Genomic DNA, 15,621 nt, shown 5'->3' on the forward strand with positions numbered 1-15,621 from the left:
ACTTTTCTTCAGGCTCCTCCTTTTTAATGAGGCCCTTTGGCTCAGTGCCCCTGCCCTGCTCGCTGTGGAAACAGCCGTCTGTAATTGGGACCTTGGCAACCAGTATTCGCTCGTGCCCTGGGTGGGGGCTGGAAAGGCCCAGTTCTTCGTGTACCATGTGGTGCTTGAGAGACCACCTTCAAGCCTCAGTTTACGCATCTGTAAAGTGAGGATATAGTAACCATGTCTTTATCTAATGCCCGGACCAGCATAAGAAGAGTTCAACAAATAGTCATATAAAAGGTGACGTGGAGTAGATATAGGCTTGGACCAAGAGTTCCATGAGCTCAAGAAAATGATTTCATTTTCACCTCACCATGTTCCGTAGAGTTAGCACAGTATAAGATGTTGACAAGTATTTACTGGGTGAGTTGGAAGTATGCAAGGATGAACAAGTGGAGAATAAAGATGGATGGCTGGATGGATGGACAAGACAATGGATAAGTGATGGAGAAGTTGTATATCTGGGTGTGTAAATGTGCGATAGGTGGTGTGATAGGAAGGACACTGGCAGAGTGAGGGTAGAAGAAATCAATGTGGGGATGCTACCCCCACTTTTACATTTTTGCTGGAGAGCTACAAGATAAGATGAACCCAGCAAGCACTGATCAAAGTACAGATGCCCAAATGACCCAGAAACTCCACTTCCAAGAGTGTGTTCTCTAGATTAATTCACACATGATGATGTGGCTGATATAAAAGGTGATCCTCTGGCACTGTTTGCAATGAAGAGATCTGGGGATAGCTCAGGCCTCATCTCGGGCGAGTGTGAGCCCCTAAGCAGAAGGGCCTTGCCTAGGGCCTCAGGCCTTAGAACAGCACCTGGCAGGGCTGGACATTCAGATGCCACTTGGATAAATGATTCATCAGTGCCTGGGAATGCTGTGCAGCCATTAAAAAATGAAAAGGCTCTTTATGTCTTGATATGGAATACACTTTGAAATATCGTTAAGAGGAAAATAGCAAGGTCCGGAGAGTGTGCAGAATGCTATCATTTTATGTTTTGTAAGGGATGGCAGAGGATAGTACATGTAGATATTTGCTTCTCTGAGTCCTTCAGAGGGAGACAGATGACACTGGTTGTCTCCGGAAGGGCCCCTGGGGGCAGGGAACCAGAACAGCATGACATTGGACACCTGTGATTTTTGAACCACGCCAATGAGTCGCCTTTTCAGGCACAAATGGAACAATAAGAAGTGCTTGAGGAGAGCTGTGCAGTGAAGAGCTCCTTGGAAGAGGAACAGGGCCTCTTCCCAAGGCTGTGGTCAGGCAGACTGCCGGCTTCCTGAACCAGGGTGGGGGCAGAGAGACAGGACATGGGAGCAGACGGGCAGACACACAGTCCAAGCCTCCACTTGCCATGGGAGATCTCAGACCTCAGTTTCCTCATCTGTAAAATGGAGACGATTCTAATCTTACAGAGCGGGCGTGAGGAGTTGAGGAGAGAGTGCGAGGGCCCGGTCCATAGCAAGTGCTTGGTGGATGGCACGTTTGGTGACATGGCCAGAGATGAAAGGCCTTCAGGGGGGCAGGTTCTGGGAGAGCAGAGAAGGCCAGGGGTGGGGGAACCTCTGCTGAGTCCCCTGTGTCTGAGCCATGTGTCTGCAGCCAGAAATGCCCTGGGGTTGTGGGAGGACAAACAGCCAGTAAGGAGCAGACTTCTGCTTTGGCCTGGGAACCTGGACTCCTGAGCAGTGGAGGGCCAGAATTAAACCTCTCTGCATCTGTCTGCCTCTCCTCCATCTCTGCCTTCACGCTCGTGGCCTTGCTGGAGAGGCCTGGGGGCTCCACGGGCTTTGCGGAACTGAGGGGACCTTGTCACACACTTGCTCGCCTGCCCCAGGCCCAGCATCTTTCAGGAAGAGTGAGCCTGCTGAGTGGGACAGCCCTATGCCCCGACCACTCGGCCAGGAACTGGCAGTCAGAGTCCCAGGGCCTGATTCAGGCTCCCTGTGCCACCCCGGGTAACTCCCTTCCTCTCCCTGAGCCTCGGTCTCCTTGTTTGGAAAAGGGAAGTGGTGCTGATGGCTACCCTCTTTCTTTCCTGGGAGAGCAAAGGGGAAACATGAAATTTTGGTTTGTAAACTCCAAGGCATGGGAGATGCGGGGAGGGCACCCACAGCAGGATTGCTGCCTTAAACGACACTTGCCGCCGTCAGAGTTGTCACATGGGGAGATCTCTGTACACACGTGCACACACAGCCCAGCAAGCAGGCTAAGTCCTGTACCGAGAACCTGAAGATGGGACTGCCATTGTTGCCACCACCACCCAACACACACGTGTGTGTAGACATGACTGGTGGTCATACCTGCCCAGTGCTCACATGAGCCACCCACAAAGAAACCCGGGAACACCTCCTGCCCTTAACCCAGCGCTGAGCCTAGAGAAGGGCTGCGCAGCCATGGGCCTAGTTCCTCCTCCCGGCCCAGGGCTGCCCTGGAGCAGAGGCCAGCACTCCTGTGTGGGGAGGTGAGGGTGGCTTGAGGCCGGCGGGCCTGGCACAGCCCCAGTGACACCCACTGTCCTCTGTCTTCACAGGCTGGACAACGTTCATGGCTCTCGGGTAGAGCCCAGCGAAACGGCCAGAATGAATTCTATGGACAGGCACATCCAACAGACCAACGACCGACTGCAGTGCATCAAGCAGGTGGGTGTGCAACCAGGCTCCCGCCTCCGCCTCTGCCAGCCTGGCCACTGGCAAGGGCAGAGCAGGCGAGGCGGGCAGAGCCGACGGGGTGCTGGTGTCGTAAGCACCTGAGATGCGGGGTGGAGGTCCCCGACCGCCCACCTCGTGAGAACTGGCGTGGACCGGTCTCACACTAGAATCACTCCACTGGATTCACATGCCAGCTCGGCCTCATGCCTTACCTGCCCTTCCCGGCTGTGTGACTGTGAACCAGTGTCATGCCCTCTCTGGGCTCTGCTGGGCTCTCTGGGTTGTTGTGAGGATGCAGTGAAGTGCCTAATGTCCCTCCCAGGCCCACGCTCCCCACCTCTCTGCTCTAGTGGTTCTTTGTAAAAAATTAGAAAAGGAAAGGTCTTGGGAAATCAATCATCTTACAGAAAAAGAAACCGAGGCACGGAAGGGGGAAGAGAGCTGTCGCCTGAAGTCACAGAGGGCAGCCCCACTGGTGCAGGGAGGGCCTCGTCCCCGCGGGTGCAAGTTCTGCCTCCTGCCTATGCTCACACCAAGCTTAAGAGGTGATTTGCCTGCCAGGGCTTCCCAGGTGATGCTAGTGGTGAAGAACCCACCTCCCGATGCAGGAGACAAAAGAGACAGGGGTTTGATCCCTGGGGCAGGAAGATCCCCTGGAAGAGGGCATGGCAGCCCACTCCAATATTCTTGCCTGGAGAATCCCATGGACAGAGGAGCGTGGCGGGCTACAGTCCATGGCGTCCCACAGAGTCGGACACTACTACAGCGACTTAGCATGCACACGCGCTCTCTGTCTGGATTGTTCAGACACAGGGAACCCTTCACAGTGGGCTCAGAATCCCCACTTTAAGAAGCCTGGTTGAGCCTGGGCAGGCAGGCGCCCCCCAGTGGTGATCAGGAGTGATACGCCTCTCTCTGGGTTCAGCCTCCCTGAAGCCAAATGCAGCATGTCCGTACACAGACTCTGGTGGTATGTTACTCCAGGAAAGAGGAGATAGAGCGAAGGAGTAGAGGCTTTGACATCAAACAGACCCGGTCCCAAATCCTCACTCCTCCATGCACCCACAGTGTGACTGTTGAGGTCAGGCCTGGCCCTCTGTTTCTCTGAGCCTCAGTTTTCCCTGTCAAGCAGGTCCAGTAAGGCCATCCTCGTAGGATGCTCTGAGGACATTATGGGTGAAGCGTGTAGCCTGGCCTGGTAGCAGATCATCTGCTAATTGGGGAGGGGGGCGTTGTCATTGGTGTCTCAGTGACAGGGCATGTCTTAGGGGAGGGGAGTGCTGGGGTGAGGCCCCTGGCTTAGGTGGGCTTAGCTGGCAGTTTAGGGAGCCAGTGTAGGCCTCCGGCCTCAGGATCCCCTAGGGGAGGTGGGGGCAGAGCTCACAGCCCCACCCCACCCTGCCTGCCCTCCCAGATCCCCAGGGCCCAGTGAAGCTGAGTCTAGTCAGCGGGAATGAGGGATATGTGTCCTCTCATTAGCATCAAGCAGAGCAATCGCGGAAGCCTGGGCCCTGGGTCTGCGGAGAGGAAATTGAAGACGACTTGTTACAGATTGAACTCAGTCGAACAGCTCTCCCAAACGCCAATTACGCCTCTGTTCACGGTCACAGAATAGAAACCAGACGATGGGCTCCTCCTCCCCTGCCCGTCCCTCCTCCTCCTTCCCCTCCTCCTCTAGGCTCCGTGGGGCTGTCTCCCAGCTCTGCCTCTGACCCAGTTTCTCCCACCCAGGAGGGATCCGCTGTCAGTGGCTCCACCCCCAGTAATACAGTCAAGCCCCTGTGCCCGAGCCCTCTGTGTGCTGCTGCGCAAACAGCTCCCCCTACAACCTACTCACAACTTGACTTTTCTCCCTGCATCTGATTCTCTGCAAGAATCAGGGAGCCCTTTTCTCCCTGGACCACTCAGGGGTCCAGCGGGGACCGGAGCCCACCCAGGAGCAGCCTCTCCAAGCATGGCACATGGGGTCAGATTCACCAGTCAGGAAGCCTGAGTCCCCCTTCCACCACTCGCTGGTTTCCTGACCTTGATTAAGTTGCCACTTCATCACCCATCGTCTGTAAATGGGCATCGTGATGGCAACCCAGCTATTGGGTCCTGGAGCTGCTTAAAGGCCAGGGATCGCCTCCACTGTCCTCGCCTGACCCACCCCACACGCACGTTTCCGCGCACACGCGCGCACACACCCACACATACACACACACACACACACACACGCAGCTCTGTGCTTGGACCAGACTGTGGCTCATCTGTGAGGGTGAGCAGGCTGTCCAGATGCCCCTGGGCCATCCAGAGCTCCCTGCATCCTCCACACTGCTCCCGCATCTCCAGTCAGACACAGCTCAGCGCTGATTTCTGTCTGCTCCTCAGCTGCCGCAGAGGGCAGCTGTGGTGACTGAAGACTGTTGAGTCTCAGACGTCCCATAGACTGATCAGAAGAGAAGGGTCTGCATGTTCTGAGGATGATGCATGTGTTGGCTGTGCCTCCCTCTGGCTGGTGGAGCTATGGCTCCCATCAGGGCCTCAGGGCCTCTGACTCTCCAGCCTGCCTGACTTACAGTGCAGCCTCCCCGTCCACCCGCCCAGGTTCTCACCACTGCCGGCACTTGGCCAGCCTCCGAGCACCCAGCTGTCTGTCCGTCTTCCCTCCAGACCTCTGGCTCAGCTGCCTTTCTGCTTTCTCAGCTTCAGGTACTGGGAGAACCGGTGCCCTCTCTAGGACATGCCCTAAATTGTCCCCACAGGCACATCTGGGCTCCACATGCAAAGCCGTGCCAATCAACTAATTCCTACACAGCAGCCTCCCCGAACCTCAGGTGCCCTTTTGAGTCTCTGCACTTCCCATTCCTGAGCCCTGGTGCTCCCCTGGCACCCAGTTACCTCTCCCATCCTGCTCTTTCTCTCTTAAGCTAAAAACCCTGCAGGGTGTACATCACGTCTCCCTCCAGGCTGAGTTCCTCAGGGGCAGAAGATGAGCTGTATTCATCATACATCAGCAGAGTCCAGGCCAGGATGGGGTCAAAATATGTTGGGGAAGAATGGGGATGGGGTGGGTACTCACAGATCAGTAGCTAAGGGAATGGATGGATGGACTGATGGATAGATGGATGAGCACACGGATAGGCAGTTAGGTGAGTGGATGGTGGGTGGATATAAATGATGGATAGATAAATAAATGATGAACAAATGGATAAGTGGGTGGTTGGATAAACTCTGGATGGAATGAAAGATAAGTAGGTAGATGAATGGATGGATGAGTGATGGATAAAGTAGAGAATGGATGAATGGGTAGGTGGACAAGTGGATGGATGCATGGATGAACTGATTCATTTTTGGATGGATGGATGGGTAGATGGATGGATGGGTCATTTGATTCACAGATGGATTGATAAGATGCATTCATCACTTGATCTGGGCACTGGTGTTCCCAACTCCTGCTGCAGAAGACTCAGTTGCCAGTGGATATAGCCCAAAAAGATCTTCTGAGGAATTACAGAGATGAGCAGGCTTCCTGGTGGGAGGTGGGGTATTAGTATCCAGTAACAGCCACAGCCAGGGAGGACTCTGCCTGTGATTCACATCAGTACTCCCATCCCCAGATCATCAAAGGGTGGCCAAGCTCACCCCACCCAGTCCTGGGCCCTCCAAGTATCACTGGGGACCTAGTCTGAAGCTACCAGTACACATAGCATGCCTTGGACAGCTGACTGCTCACAAACCCTTTCTGCATGGACTTGGCCTCATGCCAGTTTTGGAGGTTCTGGAGATGAAGGGGGCACTAATTCTATTCTGGGGGAGCTTGGAGGAGAAACAAGAAACCATAGAGAGGTCCTCACGTACCGAGCAATAGCAGTCTTACCCGACACCTGCTCTGTAATGGGGATGCCGTTACGGATGTTGCTTCTACACTTTGCAGCAGCCCTGCACATTGTCCCCATCCCATTTTGCAGAAGAGAGATCTGAATCTCAGGAATACATCCAGGGCTGTGAGACTCAGTGGCTGAGATGGGGTCCTCTTCATTTCACTGCATCCCTTAGCCACCTCAGAGTCTCTAAAGGGATGACAGAAGCCCAGAGGGGGTGGAGGTTTGGCCAAGGCCACACAGCCAGTGAGCAGCAGCTACCAAATGGGATGCCTGTGGTCTTTTGTACCAATGGGTTGCACCCACGAGTCACCTCCCATAGCCCAGACCAAAGACCTCATGAGCTGGCTGGGGTGAGAGTGGAGAAGCTCAGAGGTGGGCTGGCCAGGTATGGAAGGCTGGTTGCTTGGGGCCAAAACAAAACTGGACCCGTGAGACTGGCCTCGGAGACCCCGTGCAAGCCTAAAGCCCCAAAAAGGGATGTCAAAGATGGGATGCTGTGGGTGGGCAACTCTGAGAGCACCATGCGGTGGTTGCTGACCCTGTTAATTGGGTGTGACATCACGTAAATAAACGGAATAACTTGGTTAGCAGAGGGAGGCTGCTGGGCGGGGGATTAACTGATTTGCATGGCTTTCCACACGGAGACCAGATGCTGCCCGTGGCCTCGAAGGGGGCAGGTTTTAGAGAGGGCACAGGAGTCAGAGGGCCTACTGCTGCCTGCTCAGAGGGTCTGCTTCTAGCCGTGGACATCCTCCTGTCTTCATATGCAGTGAGCTCTGTCTGCAGAAAGAGCCGTGTGTGTGTGTGTATACGTGTGTGTGTGTGTATGTGTAGCTAGGGCAGGAGGTGCTGAGTGCAGCTGCGCCTCCAGCAGAGCCTTTGGGAGACAGAGTCAGGGCCAAGGGCAGCCCCACATGGGAGCACCCCACGTGCCAGGCGCTCTGCCAGCGGCCATGTAAGCCTCCTCTTGTTTAATCTTCACCACAGCCCAGTGACAGTGGGCTGTGCACACTTGCCCTCTGTCTTCCCTTCACCTCTCCCTCTCTCCTTGCTCCCACAGAGGGAGGATACTCTGATGCGTTTCTCTGTCCTCCATCCATTTTTAAATCTGGCCTTTCATAAACCACATTGTAATAGCAATCGTGGAACTCTAAGGGAAACAAAAATCCTCACCGCTAAGCCATGATCTGCTATCCCCATTTTACAGGTGGGGTGACTGAGGCTCAGAGAGGGAAGGGGATGCCCTAGGTCAGGAGATAGTTGTGGGTGAAGGCAGTGTGATTCCAGGGTCCCGGCCCATAGGGGCTCCCCAGCGCATCCTGCTCACCTGCTCGCCATGCAGTTCTGGGAACTGGCAGCTCCTAAGACCCCTCCCAGCCTTGGCTCCAGAGCAGACCTTCACTGCAGGATGGGAGCGAGTCACTGGTCCGAGGGCAGCGGCTGTCCACAATCTCTCTCAGCACCAAGGACGCAGGGATCCCCTTTGCAGCTGGCTTCTACTCCAGTCCTGTGGACACCTTCTGCCTGTCCTGCTGGAGACCTCGCAGGGAGTCACATTCAGCCCTGAAGTCCCAATTCTGCCCCAACCTGGTCCATGACCCTGGAATTGGTGCCTAACTCGGCCTGGCCCAGGAAGACACAGATAAGTGTTAATGAAGGAAAGGATAGCTGCAGCAGCCACCCTCCCCTCCCCCCACCCCCACCCCCTATCAGCCCCATGGCCTGGCTCTGAAGCAGAATCTAGAAGCCCTGGCACCAGAATTCAGCCTCTGTTAACTTAGACCCCATAACTAGGTGGGGCCTGAGCTCGGGCAGGGTCCCCTCCCAGCAACGTCAGCATCCCTGAGCCAAACCAGACTGAGCCCAGGAAACCTGAGTGTGGGGAACAGCAATGGCTGAGCCACATGCACCTGATCATGACATGACAATCACCTGGGCACATTGTGCTTGAGTGTACCTTCCCGGCTGGGTGTGGCCTGGAGGCCTCTTTCTGTGCCCCCTGCTCCTGCTATTTGACTCCAGCAGGGCTCGCTGGAGCCAGAGCAGGTGGCATACAGACCTGAGCTGTGGTGGTGGTGGTGGTGGTTTGCGAGGCAGGAGGTGGGGCTGGAGGGTGCTCATCAATAAGGAATCTCCAGGGCCAGTCTGTCCTGACTCAGGGAGAACCGGCTCCAAGGATGGGAGCCACACACCACCCTCTTGAACCCCGCAGGGCTTCCCACCCCCCACTGCCAGCATCCAGAAAACATTTTAATATCTAACGTCATTGCTCTTTTCTAGACCTCAGTTTTTCCATCTTTGCAATGGGACGGCAATTCCCATCCCATCAGAAAGTAGGCCGGAGTGGAGATGCAGAGGGAAAGTGAATGAGGAGTTTGAGAGAACTCACTCATCCTGGCCTGCCCCATCCTGTGCGTCTCCTCCCCAGGGAAACCTGGGGTCTTCGCTGCCCCAGACTCCCTCACACTGCACTGGCCTCACTTCTGGAGCCTCACGCTGCCTCCTCTCCCTCTCCCACAGCACTTACAGAACCCCGCCAACTTCCACAATGCCGCCACGGAGCTGCTGGACTGGTGCGGAGACCCGCGAGCCTTCCAGCGGCCCTTTGAGCAGAGCCTGATGGGCTGTTTGACGGTGAGTCTATGTCCTCCCGGCCTGTGCCCGCACCCAGGGAGGATGTCTGCGGACTCGTGTGCTGGGCTGCAGCCGGAGGGGAGGACCCATCTGTGTGTACCCCTGACAGGCATATACCTGCAGGGAATCTAGTCTGATGGGGAGACACATTCCTTGGGGTTATGTGCATTCTTTACACTTGATGAGTAAGACATGATCCTACTTTGAGGAGTTCCAGACTTATGAGAGTAAATGTTCCATCGTAAGTAAAGCAGAGAGGCTCTTGAAGGTTTTCAACCCTCTTTTTATCCATTCATTCATTCACTTTGGTAAACATCTGTTGAGCTCTTTTTACAGTCATCCATCCATCTATTCATATGAGCATTTATTGAGCTCCTGTTACATCCATCCATCTATCCAAATAAACACTGATTGATCTCTCATTTATCATGCACAATCCCCTCTGCTAAATCCTGGGAAACTGAAGATGGGAAAGACTTTGCCAAGCCTGATTCCCTCTTCAGTGGGTGAGATAGCTGTTGGAAGAGGCGGCTGAGGAAATCATGATAAGGTGGAGGGAACACGGAGAAAGGAAGTGTTACCCACCTTGGTGGTGGGGCAGGTTGCAGAAACTGAGGAAGGGAGCCACTAATACGTGTGTAGGAGTCTGATACATCTGCAGAAGCAACTGAGGATAGCAAGAATGTCCTAAGCACATGGAACAGAACATGCCAGCGCCCAGATGTGCGATAGAATCCAGGAAACTGAAATTAACTCATCCTGGTAAGGATCTAAGATCCAAGCTGGGCAGAGGCCAGGCCCAGAGCTAGCGGTTTGATTTGCCAAGCAGAGGAGCCTGCTGGCTGACAGCCACGTGGAAGGAGCTCAAAGCTTATGATCGTCCCCAGCCACGTGGCTTGTATCCATAAATGTGAGGGCACCTCTGCGGCCAGTGGGGACAGCTGCTCAGATGGTGCAGTCAGCTTTGAAGGGAATGTGGGTAAACAAATTGCCAGGGAGCCCAGCTACCCCAAGGCTTGGGGAGGAAGGGCCAAGATGTATGCCTCATCAGGCAGGAACAGTGGGTACAATCCAAGGCCACCATGTTTTCTGAAAAAACCTCCAGACAGGAGCGAGGCGAAAGGCCATCACTGCAGAGCACCTCCTCCGTGCCTGACACTCAGCTTGGCCCACTGGGTGTGCCTTCTCATTGACTCCTCAGAGCAGACTGGTCCTGCCTTCATCCTCACTGTATACAGAAGGAAGCTGAGAAGTGGGGACTGCCTTCCCAAGTTCACACAGCCAGTCAGACATGGACCTGGGATTCAGGTCAGCACCCGTCCACCTCTAGAGGGGATATTCCTGGCATTTAGGGATGCCAAGGAGGGATGCAACCGAGACCTTCCCAAGGGTTCTCCATGTGTCTGAAGCTGACCCCATCTGGCCCCCTCGGGGCCACTGGGCCAAACCAGGCAACCACCTGCACTTCCCAGCCCTCCTCATCCTCCAGCCCCTGGGTTGCCCCTCCCTCACCCAGCTCACTTAATCCTCTTTGTGGGGATCCTGGTTCAGGCTAAGCCCCAAGGGCAGGGCCAGATGTTACTCCTGTCCCAGCTGCTGGTAGTCATGAGGAACGGAGGAGGTAGGGCTGCCAGGCCCCACCTGCTCCCTGCCCCGAGCTTGACCCTGCCGAGAATGTAGGAACCTAAGGCTGAATCCAATGATGGCCCTGCAGGTGGCTGGATAGGTGGGCATGAGATGACTACCCTACCATGGCCCTGTCATTTATCTATTCATTCAGCAAATATTCACCAAGTCCTTGCTGTTGGTAGGTCCACACTCAGCCCTGGGGGGGCGTGCAGTGAGCAGTGTGGGCCTCTTGCAAGCCGCTTACCTTTCTGTGGGAGAGGCTGATGCTAAGGCCCATGAAGGAGGAAGTTAAGGACGCACCCCAGCACCCTGCAAGAGGGAGCAGGGTGGTGATCAGGATAAGTGTCTTGAGATGAGACCTGAGGAGCAAAAAGGAGTCTGCCAGGGAAGAGGAGAGGGAAGGGTTGTCCAAGCAGAGGGAATGGGAGTGCGAAGGCCCTGAGGCTGGGTGACAGTCTCAGGTGACAGGATCACGGGCATGGGAGAAGGGTACAAGAGGAGATCAAAGAGGGGAGCAGAAACCAGCTGACCCTAAAGGCTGCAAGCCGAGAAGGGTTTGGATGTGACTGGAAGGACAGTGGGGAGCCCTTGCAGGGCCTTCAGAAGGTGAGTGATGGGATATGATTTATGTGAGGACAAGAGCTCTGAAAGGGAGCATCCCTGGAGGGTAGGATGGAGGGATTATGGAGGTCTTCATGGAGAAGGAAGCCCAGGGAAAACTGTAGGATCTGATTGAAGGGGGGACAAGGCCATGCTTCCTAGGCACAGGAAACTGTGTAGACAAAAGCCCAGTACCCCCCAGCTTAAGGCACACACTGGGTTGAATGTCTAGCTCTGAACCCTAAACCATTCCCAACCTGCCACTTAGCCAGAAAGGGGACTCAGACCACTGGCCACAGCTGTGGAGACCTGAGTGTGATTGTGGCTTGGAGCACCATAAAACCAACAGCAGGGAAGGTTGGCAGGGGGCAGGGGTGTGGTGCCCACGTGTCTCCCTGTTACTATCTGCTTGCATCCTTGTGAAGACCCTGCAAGGGGGCAGGGAAGGGTTTATCACCTGTTTTACAAACATGGCAACAGAGTGCGGGGGAGCAGCTTGCTACAGTCCCAGGGTGGTACCGCTGCCCCTGCAAGAGCCCCAGGGCCCTGCCACCAGGCCTTCTATCCCCCTAGGGGTCCTCAACCCAGCTGTGCCCTGGGAGAGGGATGGGATGGAACAGGTGAGAGATCCCAGGGGGTCTAGGCAGGGTCCCCCGCCCCCGCCACATACACACAGACACTCGCACTGCTTCCCATCCCGAGGGATACCTGAGCCTTCCAGGTTGCCCTCACCCTCTCAGTGACCTCTAGAAACAAATTCCTCTGGATTTGGCTTACTTGAAGCGTATAAATTAAAAACCACTTAGCCTCAGACAATAAGTGGACACATGTTTGCCATCCCAGGGCCGGACCCTGGGTTGAAGAACCTTGGGCTGCTGGCAGTCCCCTACCCCACCCTCGCTTTCATGCCCTCTGACCCCAGGATGCAGACCTGCAGCCTCTCCCAAGGGGTGTCAGCCCAGGTACCACTTCCTCTTCTGGACCAGCTTCTTCCCAGGCCCTCCCCTTAGCAGCAGGGCTGATTGTCCTCTCTGGGGGTCCCTCTCAAAGTCAGGCGTCTCTGGACCTGCTCCTCCTTCCTCCTCTGAGGGGAAACATGCTTGATCTGCTTGAGGAACAGACAGAAGTCCGAGGCAGCCAGGACACAGGAGAAGGGCGATAGGTATGAGAGGAGGTGGGAAAGAGAAACCGAAAACCAGTCAACACAGCAGCAGGGCCCTCTCCACCCCTCCAGGGAGGGATTCCCCACAGCCTCAGTGTTCACTGCTGAAGTCATGGATAAACGTTCACAGACAGCATTCATTGAGCCATGTGCCTGGTCCTGGCTATCATCCTTGCAAAAAGGAGGTTTTGTACCCATTCCACAGATGAGGAAACTGAGGCCCAGAGAGGTTAAGTCACATGCCTTCGGTTGCTCAGTATAGGATGGAGCAGGATCGGAGCACAGGCCAGTTCCTGTGACTGCCTAATAGGATGATGACAGAATCCAGGCACCAGTTGGGAGCAGAAACCCCTTCTTTAGCATCTCCTAGACAATCTGTCCTGTTTTATAGCCAGGAGACTTGCTGCTTTCAAAGGCAACGCACTGCCTTTATGGGACTAACATAACTGCCATATGACCTTGAACATGCCTGTTCTCTCACCTCTGGGCTTCAGTTTTCCTCCTCTGTGGCCTGAGGGACTGGGCTGTCTGACCTGTAGCACCCCAGGGCCTAGGTCTCAGACTGCCAGGTCACGCCAGTCAGCCTTAGAAGCACCCCGTAGGCTGGGCCAAGCTGACCGGGCCCAGGCAGCCAGCAGAGGGCAGCAGTGCTGCGGCCGCTCGCCACAGGCTCTCCACTGAGGGGTCTTCACACCCGTGGGGTGGGAGCAGGCATCTCTGGAACACGACAGGAGACTACTCAGCTGGGCCACTCTCCCTACCACTGTCAATCAGGCCCTCCTCACGGGACTTTCCAGGGGGTCCTTAGGCTGGGCCAGGGGAAGACAGGGACTGCACAAAGTACTCCAGGAGCGCAGGGTCCAGCTTAGCCTGCTCAGCCACACTTGTGCTGTGTGACCTTCAGCCAGGCCCTGACCTCTCTGTGTCTTGATAAAAGGAAATTGTTGGACCCAATAACCCTTCTGAATACTGGGCTTGGGGGACTTAGTGACCGACCCTTCCAGGCCTGCAGGAGAGCCCTTAGAACCAATACCAGGCCGCTCTTGCTCAATCTAGCTAGTTTCTTTCTTTTTTTGGAACCAGAGCAACAGGATCAGCAAGTGTTGGCCCAACAGAGGGACCTTTGCCTTTCTGCCCTCAACCCAGAGCCTGAGGGTTCTCCGTGCAGATGGGGAGTGATGGCCTTAACCCTTTGCAGGTTGAAAAAGAAGTCCTCTTGTGGAAAGGGCCCAGGCTTTGCAGCCTGACTGCCTGGCATAGCATCCTAGCTCTCTCACCCTCAGACACCTCATCTGTAAAACAGAGATGGGTCATACCACCCCAATTCTCACAGAACTATTGTGAGAATTTGGCACCTCACTGCTTACAAAGCACTTACTTAGCCCTCTTTCACGGAAGCCAGCATTCTCATTGCACCAGGGTGTCAGCATAGCCCACAAGCAGCAGCCTTACCGATGCACTAGTCCAAACAAACTGCCTGTGCTCACTCGCATCCACCCCAAGGCTGTCCTACCAATGAGGGCTCTGTAGTCAACATCTGAGCTGAAGTGACCCTTCTCCCTGCTCTACTGTGTCTGTCTCCGGAACTGGAATACTCAACAGGCCAGAGAGAATTAGCCGTCTTGGGGCCTTCCCTGGCAGTCCAGTGGTTAAGATGTCACCTTCCAGGGACTTCCCTGTGATCCAGTGGTTAAGAATCTGTCTGCCAATTGCAGAGGACACAGGTTCGTTCCCTGGTCCAGGAGGATCCCACATGCCATGGGGCAACTAAGCCAGGGCACCACAACTACTGGACCCCCGTGCTGCAGTTACTGAACCCCATGCGCCTTGAGCCCGTGCTCTGCAACAGGAGAAACCACCGCAATTAGAAGCCCACGCACCACAACCAGAGGGGAGCCCCGCCCCCACCACAACTAGAGAAAGCCCGCGTAGCATCGGAGACCCGGCACAACCAAAATTTATTTTATTAATTGATTATTTTTTAAAAAAGACTTCACCTTCCAGTTCAGGGGTTACAGGATGGTCCATATAATATATATATATATATATATATATATATATATATATTTCAAAAAAAACGATTAGGGGCCCTATTTTTTTCTGCCTGTACAGTGAGGCTAACAGTGAGGAATATCTGGCCCTGAGGTGGCTCAGAGACTCTGGAACGTGGTGCGTGTGTGGCAGATGGGGGTGGGGAGCCGGGTGGGAGTTGCATAAGAACTGCAGTGCAGGGGCAGATAGATCCCATGGGAAAGAGGCCTGGGGAGACAGAAGATTACTGCGCCAGGGGCTTCTGTGTGCAGCAGAGAAGCTGAGCAAACATTCTAACCTGAGAAAGTCCTTTTTCCTCCCTGCTCAGAGAGCTCCCTGGAGATGGAGGCGGGGAGGCAGGGTCAGGAGATCATGCTGGTCCTGGAAGGAGGGATCCACTGGCTCCTTCCTGGTGCACCACGGACACTCTCTCTCTCTGGGCCTCAAGTGTCCATAGTTTCTAAATGAGAGGGTTGGCCAAGACAAGTGGTTTTCCCATCCTTTGTAGCTCTAAAGTTCTTGTGATGAACCCCTAAAATAGAAAGCCTATGATATGAAGTGAAAGTCGCTCAGTCGTGTCTGACTCTTTGTGACCCCATGGACTGTAGCCCACCAGGCTCCTCTGTCCATGGAATTCTCCAGGCAAGAACACTGGAGTGAGTAGTCATCCCCTTCTCCAGGGGACCTTCCTAACCCAGGGATCAAACTCAGATCTCCCATATCATAGACAGATTCTTAACTGTCTGAGCCACAAGGGAAGCCCAAGAATGCTGGAGTGGGTAGCCTATCCCATCTCCAGGGGACTTCCTGACCCAGGAATCGAACCAGGATCTGCATTGCAGGTGGGTTCTTTACCAGCTGAGCTACCAGGGAAGCCCTTAAAGCCTATAATGGGGTACTCTTATAATGGCTTCAGGGGCTGGGCCAAACCCCATGGCAGCCTAGACCGTCTGGGGGCCTCGGAACACCTCTGGAGCAAGTGGTCTCTAGGGGCTCAGTGATG

The 15,621-nt window shown here is 54.8% G+C and overlaps 1 protein-coding gene across 3 annotated transcripts in view; it reads left to right on the forward strand.

The window, feature by feature from the left end:
- ZMIZ1 (zinc finger MIZ-type containing 1) overlaps positions 1-15,621 on the forward strand; it is a 150,110-nt gene that overhangs the window by 35,648 nt on the left and 98,841 nt on the right. For all 3 annotated transcript variants that reach the window (XM_065922707.1, XM_065922709.1, XM_065922708.1), the window contains exons 2-3: positions 2,579-2,687; positions 9,083-9,196. In XM_065922707.1, coding sequence (XP_065778779.1) covers positions 2,628-2,687; positions 9,083-9,196 — 174 coding nt within the window. In that variant the 5' untranslated portion in view covers positions 2,579-2,627. The remainder of the gene's footprint in view (positions 1-2,578; positions 2,688-9,082; positions 9,197-15,621) is intronic.

This window comes from Muntiacus reevesi, chromosome 2 (assembly GCF_963930625.1).
Source record: "Muntiacus reevesi chromosome 2, mMunRee1.1, whole genome shotgun sequence".
NCBI lineage: Eukaryota > Metazoa > Chordata > Mammalia > Artiodactyla > Cervidae > Muntiacus > Muntiacus reevesi.